Below are 20,504 nucleotides of genomic sequence, written 5' to 3' on the forward strand. Positions count from 1 at the left end.
ATCACATTTGCTCCTTGCATTTTCTATTTCCAGTTTTGGTCTTCGATCCTGATTTGTACTTTCCGGTTTGGTTTTGTTTGGATATTTTGTTGTTTTTGAACCCATGTCTGTTTTTCACATTGTACCACTTTTTGTTATTAAATGCAACCCCTCTTTTAAGCACCCCTTACCTCCCCCACATGGAGGTAGTGAATGTGGCATAAATCCCATGATAACTTGAAGTTGCTTGAGACACCCAAATAGCAAAACAAGGGATGGTGCAGTTTGTATAGAACGTTTATTTATTTAGAGCAGATGGCCGTACGGTGCACACATCGTCACTGCAAGCACACCGACCACTGTCCAATCACAAACACCCGCAAAGGTCTCACGCGCGTTTCACACAATCAAAAGCAGAGCAATACAAACCATGCGCACGCGCATTTGGCCTCACACCATTCACCACAAGAAGAACTGGACGCACCTCGCTGTTGTCCGTTTATATATACGCACAGGCAGAAAATTGGCTTTACTTTACTTTTGTTAAGAAACCAAATGACATTAGACCCTTTCGTTTTTCTTGTCTTTTTATTGAGAGTTTGGGGGATAAATCAGCCCCAAACCCAACATGCCTTCAAAGTAAACCTAGGGAAATAATAGGAATATTTAAAAGCAACCACGTCTGAATAAGAACTGCAGCTTTACCAGGTGAAAGGCATGAATTTATGGCAAATGTTTCCCTTTTTCTAGTTTAATTTGTCCACGATGACGGGGGTGGGTAGAGCACATTTGTTTACCCTGCTTCTAATGGAGAGGTGGAGAATTTCAGAAAATACATACAGTGCCTTGCGAAAGTATTGCCTCCCAATAACTTTTTGTCATATTCCAGGCTTCAAACTTTAAACTAAAAAAATGAAAATATTTTCTAAGAATAAACATGTGAGACTCAATCGTGAAGTGGAGCAAAATTATTTCAACATTTCATATTAAATTTCACCTAAAAACTGAAGTATATTGCAAAAATACAGGGCTCCCTGTTCTCTCAGCTCAGCCAACAGACTCCAGAAGCTTCTTGATGACTTCTGAAAAATCCAATGTCGACCCCAAATGACTGACTATGACAGAGTGCAACTGTTTGTCATTAAGTCTCAGTTTAAATAAAGCTGCTGTGATGGGGTTGGGGGGTCTTTAAAAGGAGAGACTAGCATTATGAAGACCAAATAACACACCAGGCAGGTTCAGGATTAAGTTGTGGAAAAATTCACAGTAGGAATGGAATACAAGAAGAATTTGCAACATTTAGACATCTGGAGATGTGCGAGTAATAATATCCAAATGCAGAGAATAAAATCATTGCAAACCAACCAAATCTGTTGTCCGTTATCTGAACTTTCGGCCCAGACAAGAATACATTGAATCAGAGAAACAACAAGAGGCCCTTTATCAAATTGTATGGCCTGCAGGAATACACATCTGAGATGGGACAATTTGTGCATAAGACAAGTATTAGTTGTAGTGTGCATTCATCTGCCCCTTACGGAAGAGCGGCCAGAACAAAGCCCTTTCTGAAAGAACACTATAAAAACCAGTTTAGCATTTGCAAGAGGCCACATGAGACAAATACATTTGTGGCCTGTTCAGATGTGACCAAAATTGAACTTTTTGGGCTGAATGCAAAGTGTGAAAACGCCATCGGCACTGTCAAACATGGGGGTGGCAACATTGCGATTGGGGATGTCCTTTCTTCAGCAGGTACTGGGAAATTCGTTAGTGTTGATGGGAAGATGGATGGAAGCAACTTCAGGGTGATTCTGGCAGAAAATCTCAGAGACCTGAGAATGGGGCGCAGCTTCACCTTCCAACAGGACAACGACCCTTACAATAAAGCACAATCTACAAGGGAATGGTTTAAAACTAACGATACAAAGGTGTTTTAATTGACAAGCCAAAGTCCAGGCCTCAATCCTATTGGGCATTTGTGAAAAGACATGAAAAATGCTGTGCACAAACGATCACCTTCAAACCTCAAAGAAAATGACTTGCTTTGTAAGAAAGAATGGAAAAAATATTTCTGTTTGAAGATGTGCAAAGCCTTTAGTTGTTGGCACACTACAAAACTTTGAATAAAGTTTAGTTTCTTTTAACAATTTTGTCACATGTGTTGTTCTTAGTTTTTATCTGTAAGTTTAAAACCTGAAATATGGCAATATGTCAAAAAGTATTTTGGGATATGGGGGTGGGGTTGTCAATAATTTTGCAAGGCACTGTATGAATTATTATTGCCCTCATTTCAGCTTTATAGAGTTGAAAACTAGCATCAAGGTTTAAGTGAACAAACATCAATAATTTAATGGGAAATGGTTCAAAATTACAAAGCAAGGCACGTTTGAAAGGAAAAACTACCTTCATCGATAAAAGTCAAAAGATGGGCTGAAAAATTTCTGCTTGTTTTCTATACAAAGCGCTAAAGTGGGACACTGGACTCGTACATATGTAGGCAAGAACAACATCCGACAAAGAACCGTACCAAGACTCATCAGCTCATAACCACTTGAAGCATGGAGAAGCAACTTGATTCAACACTCTGATTAAATCTGTTAACTTTGAAAAATAGTCTTCATGTTGACACATACATCATAAATACACTTCTTTTTTTTTTTTTTGCAAATATCCATATACATATATATTATAATCTCTATATGACTTAAATAGCACAATTCTTCCGTGAATAAAGGAGAGTGGCAGCTTTGGGAGCCTTTAGATGTGGTTTGAATGCAATGTTGGAGTCAGTTCAGCAAATTAAAGGTGTACTCCATCAGTTGTATATTTCCTAGCATCACATGCACCTAAAAACATTAGAAATATAGTCATAGTAAGCATATTAATTTAAAGCCGGTTGCATTAGTGCAGTGTTTCTCAACTGGTGGGTACGGACCCAAAACTGGGTCGCGGACCCGTTTTCAGTGGGTTGCAGGGCTTTGCCAAGCAAAATTATGATATGATAATAAAAATAATATTAACTCGGGGTCATTGACACTCGTAGATTGACAATTGCAAATCTTAGTTGACACCCGCTATTTCACACCACAGAAATAGACCGATAAAGTTTGTCAATACACGTCGAGCGTGGCCAACTACAGTTTACAGCCGAGAATATATGAGATTTGTGATTAATTACAGTAATCCCTTGCTGTATTATTTATTATCATCATGCATTATGATTGGCTTAACAGAGGAAAATGCTTTCAATGGCCAACAAAGTTGGACCTCTCCCAATCACTAAACTTGCTCTGTAGCTACATATGGGTCAGTACTTTTATTTGTTGTTGAGTAGTAAATAATTTAACGAAGTAACCTTTTTTACTTCGAGAGTTTTGACCATAATGGCATTCTAGGTTTCATTTAAAATGTGTGTGTGTATTAGTTGACCACGAGATGTTGCTGTATTGCGTCTTACACCTGAAAAATGTTACAAAGAAAAAGGAAGAATACAAAATAGGGAGACTCAAAGGTGACCAAAAAGCATCGGTTTTCTTTTTTTTTGTCTAGCCTTTTGCACAGAAAGAAAAAAAAAATCCGAGAAAAAGCAGGAAAAAAGAACAAAAAGAAAAATTGAACACTGAGAAAAAGCAAGGTAAAAAACAAAAAAAATCCAGTTGAGAAACACATTTTCAAACAAACCGATCTCGACCTCCTTCCTAACACAACGGCGCCGTGGTTGTGAAACGGTGTTCGGTAACCATAGCAACTCTATTGAAAATGGTAGGGATGATGATGAGACTGATTGTCATGGCAACACAGGATGTGTGGGAAGAAAAAAGACTTGAGAGAAGAATGAATTGAAGTTCAACGTGGGACTGTGTCAGGTTAGGGGAGGTTAAAAGAAGGAGATATAATAATTACATAGAACATAATGTAAGAAAATTAAATGTCCATTTTTAGTCACTATATTACATCTTTACCTCCCAGGCTCTATTTTTACTGAGAGCGTAAATCCTACGCGCAGGTCAGCGGATCTAAAAGAGGAAGCGTTTTGTCTGTCCCACTGCGGGAGTTGTCAGCACCACTCATCACTTTAGAATTTGGCGTCCTGGTAAGAGCTTTGTGTGCTCAAAGCTCAGTTAAATACTTTTTTTGTGCCATATTATATTGATTAGGAATATATAACATCCCTTTTTAATAATAATAATATAATAATAATTTCCTTGTATTGTCATTCTGTGTAACAATGTACACAGAACGAAATGTCGATTGCACCTGACCCGTTGTAGCGAGCCGATGCAGCCGCAGCCAACAGAGGGCGCCGCCGACCACTTTTTAAGTCTTAGGAATGACACGGCCGGGGCGCGAACCACCGACCTCCCAGTCTCAAAGCGGGCGCCTTACCATCTAGGCTATGACACCAATACAGCAATTCTGTTGGTAGTCTAGTGCTCACTTGTTTGTTACTTTGTTCCTTGCATCTCCATTTGAGGTTTGGTCTTTGTTTCTGGTTTGGATCAGGTCAGGTTTGGTTTTGTTTGGACATTTTGTTGTTTTGTAAACCCTTTTGTTTTTCACTTTGTTCCTCCTTTTGTTATTAAATACCATCTCTCTTTTTGAGCACACCTGCCTCAGTACCTGCTTCTCCCCATATGGGTCTACCCTCAAAACGACATTATGAGTATCAAATGTAGTACTTAAGAATATTTTCCATTTTGTTCAATTTATAAATTCCATTTTTGTTGGCCAGGCTTGCCTTCATTTACTGGTCATACATTCACATGCTTAAAAAGGTTGGCAACAGTTTAAATAGCCATTGTAAGTAACAAATGTAGTATTTTAGTATATTGTTCCAATTTATAAATGCCTATTTTTGTTTCCTTTCACTTTCTGAGCCCACTGTTGGCAACAGTTTAAATAAGCATTGCGTGTAACATTACAATAATCCCTCGCTGTATCGCAATTTACCCCTCGCGATTTCGATACTTAGCGGATTTTCATCATGCATTGTGTTCTGTAGCAGAAAACACACACAGGGGCAGGTTACGAAGAGTTCTGTTTTCGTGTTTTGGCTAAGCCTGACCGTCTGTGTGTGCAATTGTGATAGGTTGGTATAGGCTGTTAGTCAAAAAGCAGGGCGGACGCACATGTGTCTGCCACCCAAGCACGGCGACAGCTAGCTTTTGCGGCTCGTTACATTAAAAAGAAATTCAACAATTAAATCAGTCTCTGTAAAAGTCAGAAGAGCGAGAGAGAAATGCTGATCACCAGCTGGGGCTCTGTGGATTGTTATCAGCTCTGGGAAAAGACTGGTGCGACGACGAGATGGAAGCAATAGGGGAGAGGCAAGTCCGATCTATTGCTGCGGCTACATGACAACTCTCACAAGCCACCACAGCAAAGCCTGTACCTTACGAACGCCAGATCCATTACTCATAAAATGGATGACCTGCGGCTACAACCAGCGGGAAACCACTACATTCGAGACGGTTGTATATTCTGTATATACTCAATTGAAAGATACCCGATTCTAGCGTGCTACTAGCCGGTCGCTCGCTACATAGCTTTTTTTACTCTGAAAGGAGAAGCCCCTCGATTTTATGTATATATGTATAACATTATTATAGGGCATTCAACTGCAATTCTGCGTTCTGTGTTTTTAATTGTAGATGTATAAATTGTATTCTGTTAAAGTAGTATATATTACCGGTACATGATACTGATATCTAACAAATACACGTTTCTACCACGCGTATTTTGACAAATGTGGGACTTTTTTGGAATGCAACCCCTGCAGAAAACAAGGGATTACTCTCCTTCAAAAAATGACCTGATATTGCCCTCCCGTAAGCTTTTTACCTTGCACCAGCATTTAGGCTTGGCCCGAGGATGCGTCAATTTGGATTTTCCGCAACTAAATAGTAACTCAATTAGGCGCACTGCCAGGACGCTGCTCCCGACTGCACTGGCAGGCTAAACCTTTTGAGGCCTATCTGCCAAATTTGCTAACTAACGGCCTTTGGGAGAATTTTGTGTTTTTCATGAAAATAATCACGCATTTATTTATCAAACGAGTGGTCCAATGAATGTGCCTTTTTGCCCATATGAATCTCTTTCGATGGCCAGTCTCAGATATAGCTTTTCCTTTGCCACTCTGCCTTAAAGGCCAGCATTCCAGAGTCGCCTCTTCACTGTAGCTGTTGACATTAGTGTTTTGCGGGTACAGTACTGTTTAACCAAGCTGCTAGTTGAGGACCCACAAGACGTCTGTTTCTTAGACTATAGACTCTAATGTACGTTTCCTCTTGCTTTGTTGTGCAGCGGGACTTACCACTTCTCTTTCTACACTGGTAAGAGTGGTTAAAGCGTGTTTGTCCTATTTTCTGAAGGAAATAGTGCACACCGTTGTAGGAGATCTTCAGTTTGTTGGCAGGTACTCACATTAATATGCCTTCTTAGTACAAAAATAGACCGTCAAGCTTCGCATGAAAGTTCTGCTTTTCTGGCCACTCAGAAAGTTTAATCCCACCCACAAATGTGATGCTCGAGATGCAACTAGCTCAAAGGAAGGTCCGTTTTATCGCTTCTTTAACCGGCTAAACTGTTTTCAGCTGTGCTAACATCCTTGCATAAGGGTTCTCTAATCATTCATTAGCCTTCTAACACAATTAGCAAACACAATATTAGAACACTGAGGTACCGGTTCCTGGAAATGGGCCTCTGTACACCTATGTAAGTATTGCATGAATAACCAGACATTTGCAGCTAAAATAGTCATTGACCACCTTAACAATGTATAGGGTGTGTTTTTGATTAGTTTCATGTGATCTTTGTAGAAAGATTTTTTTTATGTGACACCAAAAGTGTTTGTGCAAATGAAGTTAAAGGAAAGTCAATTTAAAATAATCACATATTATTGTAGATATAAAATAAAAACCAGCAGAGATTGATGGTTAGTTACGTGGTGACTGTGCTACTAAACCCTTCACATTTTCGAAAGGCATTTTGGATTTAATCGTTCGTAAATTCCAACTTGCCTATCTGCTCGCTGTAGCCCTTGTTCTATTCTGCGTATTGTGCTGTCATGATTTCAAGTATTTTTGTGTGTGGGCGAACTGCACCATCCTTTGTGCTTCTCCACATGCAATGGTGTGCGTGGGAATGTTAAAAACGATGGAAATGATCTTCTATTTCAGCGTTTATCAACTGGTGGCTCGCAGACCCGTTTTTAGTGCTGATGCAAAGAATGGAGAAAAATAACTCAATTAGACTCTTGAACAGTCAGGGTTCGTACACCTTTTTTCATGATCAAATTCAAGCACTTTTAAAGAACTTTGAAAGCCAACTTTTCAATTTTTCCAGTATCATTAAAAAAGAATTGCGGTTTGAAACATGTATTTTGCTGATCCACAAATATATCGCTTCAAGGTTTAATTATAGTGGCCTATGAGCACAGGCGGGAAGTGTTTTTCTTTAATATATGAGTTACCGTAAAAAAAATGTAACACAAGGGTCGAAATGGAGGTAAGTTCATCAGGAAGTGTTCTACATAAATGTTTTGTGTTTATTTGAGCTTTAAAAGTGTAGCAAAATACTTCTTTCATTTTCTCGCGTCACTTCGGGTTACTCCAACTCAACACACACAGAGATACAGACAATGGCTGACTGTTGCATGTCCAATCCATCCTCATCCATGTAAGAGGATTAACAAGGCGATGCCGTAGGTTTCTAAAATTGATTATACGATGTTTAAACAACTATATCCTGAAATTGTTCAGACAGATGTTAAGTTTATACACTTTTTTTGTGAACTTATTGGCACATGGTCTCAATGCATTGTATTGTACTTTTGCAGTTTTCACCGTCACGGAAAGGAATCAAAGCTTAAAGTACAATTCCCCTGTGATCACGGTCCTTCTTTGGTGGCTTAACTTGGTGTCGTATCAAGGACACTACAATATCGGTAATTTACATATGTGATTTTTAATCTTCAGTGTGCATTAATCAAGACTAATAATTTATAGAACTTGAGTAATTCGCGAATATACTTGTGGATCTGAATATTACATGCGAAAATATTTTTGAAACAAATCTCTCCCCATATAGATGTTGGTTAGAATGACGGCAAAATATAGCTTGTTTTCAGTAGCATTAATTTTCCCCCAATACAATTTATCACTGGGAATTGCTAACTTAATTTTCGATACATAATCCTTGCACTAATACAAATTTCATAGTGCCCTCTTTAGGTGTAGCATGCATCTATCCAATTGGGCGCGACCTGTAGTGAGCGATGACGCTTCATAGGACAATGTCGTACAAATTAATACCAGCTGTTGTTGAGGGAAGAGGAAATGTAATGGCAAAGGAAGCCACTAGGAAGCAGTGACGGTGTCAATTGTAAGCTGACTTCTTGTCAATCATTTCAAGCACTTCACCTGAAACTTAAGCAACTTTCAAATCTTGAAAACACAGCATTACAATTCATGTATTTTCAAGGATTTCAAGCACCCGTACCAACCCTAAACAGTAAATTAATTTCCTGCAAATGTGATTTCACTCACCAAAAGTGTGGCTACATAATTTGAGCATAGCCAAACGCATGATTGGAATCAATTATAAATGTAGCTAATTGAGCATTAAGAGGGACAATGTGTATTATTTGACTATTGGATCTCAACGTGCCCTGCAACTGAAAACGAGTACTACAAAGCACAAGGAATAATGCAAACTATGGAGACTCAGGGTGACCAAAACAACATTTTCTTATAATTAGTGCAAATACTATCATGAGCTTTTTGTTTTCTCGGGTACCCGTAGCAGCAAGACGGCCGACAACAAATGTGATTCTCATGTCATGCCAAATACATGCACATTTTTTAGCCTAACAAATATTTTTGAAACGTCTTACATGTATTTCAGCTCATAATTTTGATCAATATTTTTTTAATGAATGAAGTTTCAGTTTTACCACTAGTTGGTAAATACTAGACAACATCCCTACAAAGTAGGAGTCTTACACATGTGTCCTAAAGGGCCAGTTGTGGCCCCGCAGGACAAAATACTGAGGGCCGTGCCTTAATATTTACTTTTGATGTAAAAGCTTGATATGGATTACGCGGAGTGACTGCTGTTGAAGTGAAGTTTAAAGGCAAGTGGATGCAACTTGTATGTAACCTAGGGTGAGTTTCTGCCTTTGAACCAAGTGTGTTAAACATGTTTTATCTGGTTATAAAACAAAACTGTCAAAAGTGTATTTGTTTCTGAAGTCAGGCCAGTTGAGAATCACTGTTCTAGTTAATCCCAGACACACAAGTGCACACATCTCACTCTGTCTTTCCTCGCCCAGCTCTCACAAACACACACTGTCTTAAAGGGGCAGCGTGTAATATTTGACCACTAGATGTCATTGTATCGTGGGGTAAAAACGAGTGCTCTAGGCGCAAGAAAGATTACTAATGAACTCAAAGGGACCAAACTGCATATTTATTTTCTTTTTTCTGCCCAGCCTTTCACAGCAGTGCAGTGATGTGTCATTCGCGAATGTAACCGCTCTATGAGCCAGCGCTTAGAAATAAACGACAGGATCCGGCTCCCCAGCAATCAGAAGCCAGCTCCCTTCAGGACACCTTTTTTATTTTCTCTCTGCATTTTTTTCTATTGAAGGTGTCCGTGATTGGAAAATATGCGTGGTGTCATCTCTGAGAGTGCATTATGGAGGACAAAAAAAGTCAAAATGAAATGAGTCCAAGTAGGAAAGAGAGCCGATTTTGAATTTTAATAAATGATAATTACGGGTTTTAATAGATATTTTTGCATGTTTTCCATGAGTTCTGTGCAGTTTCAGTGTAAATTGGTTAAAAATTGAAATGCAAATGGTTAAGTTCATTATTTTATGATTTATGTCACCATAGGGTGAATAATTTGCATCTTTTTCCCAGGGATTCTGTGTTGATTGACTTTAAAGTTGTTCACTACAAAAAAGTCACGTTTAAATGAGTTAAAAGTCCACTTTGGAGGGAAAGAACAAAAAGGCTATTATAGTAGTTCCTTTTTTTTTAATTTTTCATTGAGTTTGTGCAAAATATTACATTACTATTGGTAATATCCATCCATCCATCCATTATCTGCACCGCTGATCCTCAGGAGGAGCCCATCCCAGCTATCTTCGGGCAGTGGGCAGGGGACAACCTGAACTGGTTGCCAGCCAGTCGCAGGGCACACAGGGACAGACAATTCACTCACCCATTCACACCTAGGGACAATTTGGACCGGCCAATTTGGAATGTGGGAGGAAACCGGAGTGCCCGGAGGAAACCCACGCAAGCACAGGGAGAACATGCAAACTCCACACAGGTCCGATCTCATGACCTCAGAACTGTGCCGCACACGCGCTAACCACTGCGCCGCTGTGGTGCCCAATTGGTAGTATACCAATCTTATAAGCCATTTAAAAGTAAAATAGCTGACACTTTGAATGAGCCAAAAGTGCCAAGTTCTCTAAAAAGAGTTGGAATTCTTATTACTATTTCACAAGGTTTTTGAGGGTACCCTTAGCAGCAAGATGGGGGACAATCGTGTTAGCTACCTTTGAGTGAGCCTCATGTTATGCGAAATAAATACACTATTCTTGACCTACCTTTAAAAAAAATGCACATTAAAACTAAATTAAAGTATCTATCTATCTATCTATCTAAATAGTAACAAAAAAAGTACCTTTCAGCTTAAAAAAGGTCAGATTCCCCTGCTTTAACGGTAAAAAACGTAATTCAAGGAAAAAAAATGCATTTAAATAATGAGCGAAAAAACATGAACTATCATAAAGATGTCTATTTTAAAATAATAGAGGGTCAAGAAATTTGTATTTGTTTTCCATAGTATGAGGCTCAGAGAGGGAGCTAACACAATTGTCCGTCATCTTGCTTCTACGGGTACCCTCAAAAACCTTGTAAAAGGCTGGGCAAAAACAGCGTTTCTACACCTTTTCATGGAACAATTCAAGCACTTTTATAGGACTTTCAAAGCTGATTTTTGAATTCTTCAAGTACTATTTAAAGAAACAATCCTGTGTGAAGCATGTATTGTGCGAAACCACAATTTTTTTTTGCATGGCCCATAATAAATGACCACAGTTGATAAGTAATCCTTACACTTATACACATAGTTTCCTGTCTAGATGTACCATGCACCTGTCCTCCCGGGCGTGACCCATAGGGGGTGATGACACTTATTGAACAACGCCTTTTTAAGCAGACTCGTTGAGAAAAATGGCAACAATTTAAAACGTTTGCAAGTACTTCACCCAAAATCCAAAAACTTTCGAAGATTTCAAGCACGTGTATCAACCCTGACAAAAAAGATGAGAAATGCGGTTTGGTCACTTTGGGTTTCCAGACTGTATTGTATCTTCTATCTTCCTCGAGCTTTGTAACACTGGTTTTCAGTTGCGCTACACAACATAGCGATATTTAGTGGTCAAATATTACACAGTGTCCTTTTAAGGATCCGCTTTTGGTTAGCGATTACATTATTTTACAAGGCGGAAAACACCAGATGTCAGAATTGCACACAGAACCGAGACATTGATCCAAAGAGCGAGAAATTGATGATTATCTGTAGATGGTTATATATTACTGTGCTAATGCAGGAACTTTTTCAGTAGATATAAACTCTCCATGCTTAGAATGTACACGTACCATACACTGGTTCATCACGCTGTTGCTTTTTCAATATTTGTTTTGTTTAGTGTTCACAATTCTAAAGAATGACGCTGATTTGGGTTGCAGGCTTCCTCCCTCTCCTTGTTTGTACTCCTTCTTTCTCACAGCCTGCCTCCTTTTTGGGGGTATCTGTTTCCCTTCGTAGTCAACGCTCCGCCTGCCGTGGAGGACGACAGGTTTCCGAGAGCTTGATAGAAAGATGATGGAGAAGACAGGAAGAGTGTCGAAAGCGCTGCGAGCGAAGGATGACGAGAATAGAGGCGAGGAGCATAAATGCACGAGTCCGCAACCTATTACTCCAACATGGCGTCCAGCTGGTCGGCCAAATCATCGAACATGCTGCCGATGTCGTCCAGGATGCTCACCGTGGTTTTTTGCTCCGTCACTGAACTGCACAAACACAAACACGCAAAGTTAGCTACTGTAAATACCGGATTACAACTGCACTACTTGTATTCTACTATTCTACACTGAAGCTTTAAATACAGTGCACAGAGGAAAAAGGCAAGCTGCTCTTTTCAAAAATGCATGAGCTTCAAATACAAAACGCTGCGGAGACGTGTGGAAACATTTAGGACGCCCTTCGAGAGAAATTAGTTCATGGTTTTGCCAAAATTATTCATATAAGAAAGTCATTGTTTCTGGCACTGTGAGTAAAAATTGTGTGAGAATGAGATAACCTCTAATGCTTTTTTACATGTCATCTGTACCACTTATGGTCTCGTGGTAAGGTATCAGTCCCTCCAACTCTACGACCTGGGTTTGAATCCTGCCAGCGATGATTGTTTATTGATCAATCATTACTCAAATACATACTTCTATAAAAACTTACACCTTTAAATACTATAGGCCAAGGATCCCCAAACTTTTTCCTGTGAGGACCTCATAACTTCCCCAGATGAGAGGCCAAGGTCAGTTTGTACAATTGCTGGAGTGCCTAAATGTGAAAAATATATTGTTCTCCTAGAAAGCCACAATTAAATAACCGTCTCTGGGTTCTTCACAGAGCAAAATTCTGAAAACAAATACAGTGATAACACTATTAATAAAAAATACATAAAAATAACACTCATCACAGAAAAAAAATCCATGGAACATAAACTTTTCCTCTTAACAGCTCCAACAGCTGTGTTTATTTTTCAGAGCGCTGGACCACCAGTGTTATGGATGACTTGCGAATAGGCAGTAGATTTTATCTCATTATTACACTATATTTAGTCACAGTACCAGAGACGAATGTGGATTTCATTGTGTGTTTCACATGTTACAAAGACAATAGATTAATTATATTATTCTATTCTGTTCCAAGCATTTTGAGTGACAATCGTATTGTCATTTTAACATGTGAAATAAATTACCACTCATCTCTGGTACCGTGACCTAAGATAGTTTGATAATGAGATAAGACCCAATGCCTTTTCGGAAGTTGTCTACATCACTTTGAGTTGAATGGTGAAAGGTCAATACTCTCAGCGCTGCGACCTGAGTTTAAACAACCAAGAATGGACACCCAGACCTCGAGTTCTTAAGTTTATGGTAAAATAAAAGTGTGTCAAAATGCTCTCTGGTATTGTTTGGGGGGACAGTGTTCTGAAATAGCATCTTACCCATCAAGATGTCTTACTAGTGCACAATTTTTTTGTCCTACCCATCATTGTACCCTTGAAAGTTTAAACCAGGGACTACCGGTGATTTTTGACTTATTTTACTCTTTCACTGCTTTAAAATACTTTTTTATGACTTTGCTTTTGAGCCTGGTGTGCTTTTCTGTGGTTGCATTTTTAGCATTGTGTTTGTTTACTATGGTAATCACACAGTAGATGGACAGACAGACAGATAGATAGATACTCCGTAGGGAAATTCAAACTTGCAGCAGTCTCCTTTGTTGTTTATTAACAGATTAACAGGATGCCCTCGGGGTGCTTTGCTGTAGTTTAGCCACAGCGGAGTGGATGACGTCACACACTAGTCCAAAAGTTTGACGTCCCTGCGTCAGATGGAAATCTCTGTGCCCAGGGATACACCACCTTGTGTTAGCGAGTCTACCTCCTCTCCGCTTCCCGCAGGCTTTCGTGTCTCTGTCTAACAGCGCTAAAGCCGGATAGCTCCGGTAATTCCGGGTAGCTACACGTTAGCCAGACGTGAGCCACGTTTCCGTAAAACACAGCAAACTGCACTCCCTGTGCGCTTTGATGTTTTTCACCAGCACAGCTAATTCATCGGTCTTATTTGGTAGAGAGTTCACATTTACCATGATTACGGACGGTACTGAAGACTAATAACGCCGCTAACTGCTTAGCTAGCTCCGGCTCGCCATCTACGATAGGGCCCCCTCATCAGAATTCTTCAGGGCAAGGAAATTATTCCTCAAGTAAACGCATTTTTGTGCGTTAAAACCCATAACGATAGGATAGAAAGTAATCCAAAGTGTAGTTGTCAAACGGGACGAAAAACACCGAAGATAGAAGCAGACATTTAAAACAATAAATCACAAAAAGTGCGAAATAACGCAGAGCTGCTGGAAAGGCTGCCGCTCGCGGAGGCACCGCTTTGATCTTCGAAAAGTGTATGTATTCGTGCCAACCCTCATTTTATATTAACAGTAAATATTCGGTTTGCAGTAATTCAGTGTTGCTGGTCTTAATTGATTATAAAGAAAACAAAAATTGCAGTCAGATTAGCCATGGGTAGGACGTCTCAACAGGTAGGACATTTCGGTAGAATATCAGACCAAACCAGGCAATTTCCAATCTGATACGCTGTATTCTGTGGTATATACGGCACACCTTCAAAGTTTTAGCCAATTTGGGGTTTGGTAGTTTAGAAAATCTGGCATTTGGATTCTGTAAATTGCACGCTACTCACTCTTCCTGCCGCAGTATTTTGTCCTCCACGGCTTGCAGCGCGGCAGCCAGCGACGCGCTGGTCTCCTCCAGCTTCTGATGCACTAAAGAATCCACGGCAAAGTCCGGCGTGGAGGGCACAGATGTGTTTGCCCCGACCGCCACCATCCCGCTGTCCACGGAAACTCCCCCGATGGAGGAGCGAGGCGGCTTGACTGGCGGACTAGGGGTGGCCGGGGTCTGAGGCGTCTGCGGCGTTGTGGGCGTCTGCGGGGTATGCGGGCTTTGCGCCAAAGGGCTGGGTAACTTGGGCGGGCTGGGGGTATTCGGGTTTGGCAGCGAGGGCGGCGAGCTGGTCTGGCGGGCCACGGCGGGGCGCAGCTTCGCCGGAGGGCTGACAGGGTTCGAGGAAGGCGGGGTGGTCGCGGAGTGCATTAGCTTGGCGGGCTTGGGCGCCGTGGGAGGGGGCGCAGGTTTCGGTGAAACCGGGGGAGGGATCTTTTTTCCTTCCGCTACAGTCAAAGAAAGAAGAGAGCAAGAGGTGAGGAAGGAAGTCTGTTCAATCCTCAGGGGTTTTAATTAAGGAGCAAAGTTCACGGTGTGTTCTAGTTTGTAGCAAATGAGGACATGACTGAAGTAACACAGCACATGTGCTTCAGATATCACGCAGAGAGCTCATGTGCGGGGGCAGCGCTTGCCCTAGAAATACAGACTGACCGAAATAGAAATGTCACCTTATAACCCATTGAGATTTCATCGCGTTTTATGCAAAACAGTGGTACCTCGTCACACGAGTTAAATTCGTGGGATCGTGCTCTTAGCTTAAATTGCTTGAGTATTTTCCTGATTTTAAATAATCAAAAACAAATTAATCTGTTCCTGTCTTCACAAAAGCATCTAAGTCAGGCATGTCAAATTCAGGTGGGCTGGATCAGTAAAAAAATGTCAACACCAAACATTTTTCTCTCTGTGCTTTATCATTCAGGCACCATTTGTAGTCTACCCTACAAACAAAATCAAGAGCGAAGGGATCTTTTCTAAGCACAACACATCGTTATGCAATTTTATTTGTTATTTAATTTATCTTTTTCAGTACAGTGGGACCTCGCTACTTCGCGGTTCGACGTTCGCGGATTCAGAGCTTCGCGGTCTGTAATAGTAAAAAAAAAATAAAAAAAAATTGGGGGCGTCGCTACTTTGCAGATTTGCGCATTTTGCGGGAATCCCCCTCGACCGACGACCCTAGCACGGTGCGCCGTTCTTCACCGCCCCCCTAACCCCACAGGTCCCCCCAGCTGCCCCTTTCCCCGTCGGCCGGAGCCATCGAGGGCCATGTAGCGCCATGTAAAGCCATCGCGGCCCGAGCGGGAGACGCCGGGCGCCGGTGTTGTGCCCAAATCCGACTCCCGTACAAAATCCTTCCCCCCTCGCGTGAACGCGCATTCTGCTGCGCTTCCGACAGGCCGGCCTCTGCGCGGAGCGCCCGACCCGCTCGGCTTGTCGCGGTGTCGTGCGTATCGCGCCCGAAAGTATCCGCGCCGCAGGCTAGGGGCTCGCTCGCGACCCGAATAAGGATAAGCGGTGCAGATAATGAGATGGGATTTTTTTTTTTTTTTGGAAGGTGCGCCTCTACTTCGCGGATTTTCACTTATTGCGGGTGGTTTTGGTCCCCATTAACCACGATAACCAAGGTCTTACTGTATTTTGATTTCACTCAAAAAACAATCTGAAATGATAGTTTAAAAAAAAAAAAAGGTAAAAATTGTCTGCCAGTATGCCAATATAAGAGTTTTAATTTTTTTAAAGACTTTTTTAAAGACTTAAAGATCCTCACAGTCGATAAGTACATAGTATTTATATTGTCTCTTTACACGTGTTCTCTTTAAAGGTCATAGCACAACAAGAGTAATGCTAAAATGTTGGACAAGAGAAGTGAACCGCTAAGCTTTTTGGTTCGTTTAGAACAGAGATGTCCACACTTTTCAGGAAGTAGGCCAGATTTGGTAAGCTGAAAATGTGTGAGGGGGCGACGATTCAGCCTGGCCTTCTTTGAACATTCTTTAGGAAATTCACCCTGCGTAAAATATTTGCAGTGCTTGGCGATCAGCATTGCGACCTCGTAGCTCGTTTTTGTAGCGTTTTTATTTGACTCGCAGGGTTTCATGAAAAAGCGCTGCTTTGCCGCTAAAACAGCTTCCGGTAGCTTCACTTTTTAAAAACCTTTCGTTTCCAGTAACCAGTAGCTTTTTGTAGTCAGCATGTTTTGTCTGCTTGTGCTTATTCTTTGAAAACAACCAGTCTCTTGGCAAATTGGTCAGACGCAATTGTTTCAGATTTTTGTGAAAAAATACTCTTGTCCTGGAAGCAGTGGGCCTCACAGTCGACTTTCCTTTTTTTATTTACAGTCGCCATGTCGTTAATGGACTGGGCTAAAATTCTCACAAAAAGCCAAAGGCAAGGTGGCCAAAGGGATTCTGACACCTTCTGTTCGAATGATGATTTTGGGTTTTTTTTTGTACAAATTTGACATATCAACATTATGGCGGGCTACATATAAACTTAAATTACGAGTGAAATAGTTGGTATTTTAAAGTGAGGTGTGTCATTTGAAGGGTCCTTAAAAAGTTGAAAACAGAACATTTCCTCCATTGAAAATGCCAAACTGAGTCAGAGACCTTATAATTTGTTCCCCGCTGTGCTTATTTGCTTTTATCTTACTTTTTGCCAAGCTGCTCGGGCCGTGGGGGAGAAGAAGAGGGGACGATTCGGAGAGTGACTTAATACTTGTCACTGCTGTTTTTTGTAACTGCATACCTGTCAACCTGTACATTTTTGCTGTACAAAGTACCTTTATCATGCATTTTAAGACGTGTACGACGTACAAGAAAATCCTACGGAAAAAGCAAATTTGTCAAAATGGGTACCATCCGGTATACACCGACTATCACAAAACGGCAAATCAATTAAGTCAAACGAGTTTGCTGCGGTAGCCTCGCGTTATCGTTTTTTGTTGCAAACGAAGCGAGCGGTTTGATGCTACTGTGCGCATGCATCTGCCGCCTCGGATTTCATGTCGTAGTTGTGTAGTAGAAGGAAGTCCGTCTCTTTTTAGAGATTCGGCTTTTTCGGCTCAACTCGTTAAAGAGAGCCGGCTCTCAATCGACTCACTTGCTTTAATGCATTATATTACGAAATATTATGTTGTATAAAGAAGTTAAGAAAAAAAGGAAGTATAAAAGGAGAAAATGAAAAATGGTTATCCCTTTAATCAGTATATTACCAACAATAATTTAATGCAGAAAATGAATTCATAATTTGAATAAGAAAATTAAATATCACAACTTCTCAAATGAGTGCAGCTGTTTGTGACAACCATTTTTTTTTCATTTGGGATGTGCTTATAAACCTCCCCAGCACACAAACATTGAGTCGTACCTGGACTGCCAGGTGTCCCCGGTCCGGGCAGTGGAACCCTATTGTTGGATGCCGTCTGCAAGCTGTTCTGTGAGCCACCTTGTCTCTTCATCTGGGCCACAGCCGGCTTTGGGGACACCGGGGGCTTTGGTCTTTTTACCGGCGCTTCTTCACCGCCCGCCAAGACCCCTTTGTCCAAACTGTCCCTTCGAGGAGCAACATTCACATGGGGTTCACTTTGCTGTTGTGACTGCGGTTGTGGCTGCTCTGTCAAGCCATGTTCGGACACAGGTTGACATCTCACGGTGGCTGTGCCATTCTGGTAAGGGACCGGCTGAGTCGTGTTCGGGGGTCCGACCCCCGGGGGTTCTCCGTTGGGACCCGTGAGGTCCGCATATCCCTCCGGCTCCTTGTCCCGGCTCTTGGGCCTCCGTTTGACGGTGGACGACTCCTGGAGGGTGAAGCCGGAGCCGTTGGGTTGAGATTTGGAGCTGCGGGGCCTGCGTTTCAGTGTGGCCGTGCCTTCCACCCGGGAGATGTCTTCCGGAGTGTAGCCGCTTTCCCCCTGGGGTCCCGGGCCGTCGCCCTGCAGACAAACACAAAATACACACTAACGGAAAAATTCATACATTCGTGGCAAGAGTTCATTATTTGTACAGTCAAAACATTCATTACAACATTCACAGTCTATTGAGGTTCAACATTAAAGTTACAGCAAGAAAAACATGAAACAGTGAACTTAAACATGTTTGTTTCTTGTTTTTGGTACCTGAAAAGTGCATTCTGTTTTTAGTTTTGGACACCAGCAAAACTATGCCAGTTTGTTATTTTGACTGTTATTGTGCACTATTGTTTGTTGTTTTGACTATTATGAACTGTTTACATCATTGTCACTTTTGGCCAATTATGTTTTCTTTGATATCAACCCGTGTAGAAGAGATCTGCTTTCTTAACCTAGGAGGTTTAATAAAAAGTAAAGGCTCATGGGAGGGCCCTTAAAACAAGTTGGAATTTCTTATCTCAAGACTCATTCCCCTGTTCTCCTTGCAAGTTTAATATTCTTCGTTGTCTTCTCTCCCCATTCCGAGTGTCTACTAAACTTTAAACATATCAGTATCGATCTCTGTTGACAATCTGGGCTTTTTGCGCATAGTGGATTGGTGAATTTGGTGAAATGCAATCTAATCTCTGTCGCCCTATTAGTTAATAGTATCACCTTTTTTTAATCCGACTAATTTGCTTAATTCTGATTATTTTTAAGGGTCTGCTGATACAATCCCTCTTAAATTTAACGTAAAGCAGAACAAAAACATATAGATTGTAGAATTTTATTTTTAAGAATTGAATTAACACTATTTGCTTTTTTTATTAATATTGCTGCAAATTATCTATAAATTTAAATGAAGAATTGTTAGAATATATTTCAATATGAATATATTATTCTTGACTCTGCAGAAAGATAAATGTTCAACCTTTTTAGCCAATACAGATCAGCCCCAATTTACTATCACTTCAGGAAGGAACAGCACTATGATCGTAAAACAAACGGCTAGCTTTCTTTTCCCTTGATATTTCTGGTTAGAATTTAATTAATTTTTACCTTTTTGTGCAAAGTGCTACAGTGAATGTTCTTTTGCATGAGTGTAACTTTAGGTTAAGATTGAGATAGTGTTGTTATTGTGGTCATTATAAAAATAGATAGATAGATAGATAGATAGATACTTTATTCATCCCCGTAGGGAAATTCACACTTCCAGCAGTCTACCCTGTTGTTTATTAACAGATGAACATGATGCCCGTGGGGTGCTTGTAGCGAAGTGGATGACGTCAGGCCAGTCCAAAAATTCGATATCCCTGCGGCAGATGGATAACTTTTCTTTGCGAAAATCCAGGGATACACCACCTCGTGTTAGCAAGTCCGTCCGCCTTCTCTCCGATTCCCCCCGGCTTTCGTGTCTCTGTTTAGCAGCGTTGAAGCCGGATTGCTCCGGGTAGCTCCGGGTGGCTACACGTTAGCGTCCGGAATGCTAAACGTGAGCCACGTTTCCGCAAAAACACAGCAACTGCGCTCCCTGTGCGCTTCGATGTTTTCCAAAAGCACTCGATGATGCGCTTCGATGTTTTCCAAAAGCACTCGATGATCTTATTTGGTCGTGAGTTCGCATTTACCATGATTACGGATGGTACCGAAGACTTATAACGCCGCTAGCCGCTTCGCTAGCTCCGGATTTTCCCCACGATGGGCCCCCTCATCACGCCGGCACGAGAATTCTTAAGGGCACGCATTTCTTGTGCGTTAAAACCCATGTCCATAGGATAGTAGTAATCCATAGTGTAGTTGTCAAAACGGGAAGAAAAAACACCGAAGATAGGAGCAAACAATAAAACAACAGGGCAGCTGCTGGAAAAGGCAGCCGCTCGTGGCAGCGCCGCTTTGATTAAGTAATTCATGCTAAAGTTGAGTCAAGTGTAGGCGGTTTTAAAGACTTATTTATTCTTTTGAGTTTAGAAAAACAATTAGTAACACTAGAAAAATCATCATGTCTTCAAGTTAAATGATTTTAAT

The 20,504-nt window shown here is 41.1% G+C and overlaps 1 protein-coding gene across 7 annotated transcripts in view; it reads right to left on the minus strand.

Annotated features, from left to right (window-relative positions):
- Positions 1-258: 258 nt before the first annotated feature.
- The window catches only part of caskin1 (CASK interacting protein 1), a 124,308-nt gene continuing 104,062 nt past the window's right edge, over positions 259-20,504 (minus strand). For 6 of the 7 annotated variants that reach the window (XM_088344125.1, XM_088344117.1, XM_088344102.1 and 3 more), the window contains 3 exons: positions 17,960-18,548; positions 14,547-15,036; positions 259-12,071 (listed from right to left, as the gene is read on the minus strand). In XM_088344125.1, coding sequence (XP_088200251.1) covers positions 11,975-12,071; positions 14,547-15,036; positions 17,960-18,548 — 1,176 coding nt within the window. In that variant the 3' untranslated portion in view covers positions 259-11,974. The remainder of the gene's footprint in view (positions 12,072-14,546; positions 15,037-17,959; positions 18,549-20,504) is intronic. The other variant, XM_088344093.1, reaches the window with a different exon arrangement.

The sequence above is a fragment of the Urocampus carinirostris genome, chromosome 1 (assembly GCF_059441175.1).
Source record: "Urocampus carinirostris isolate Australia breed hairy pipefish chromosome 1, RoL_Ucar_1.0, whole genome shotgun sequence".
NCBI lineage: Eukaryota > Metazoa > Chordata > Actinopteri > Syngnathiformes > Syngnathidae > Urocampus > Urocampus carinirostris.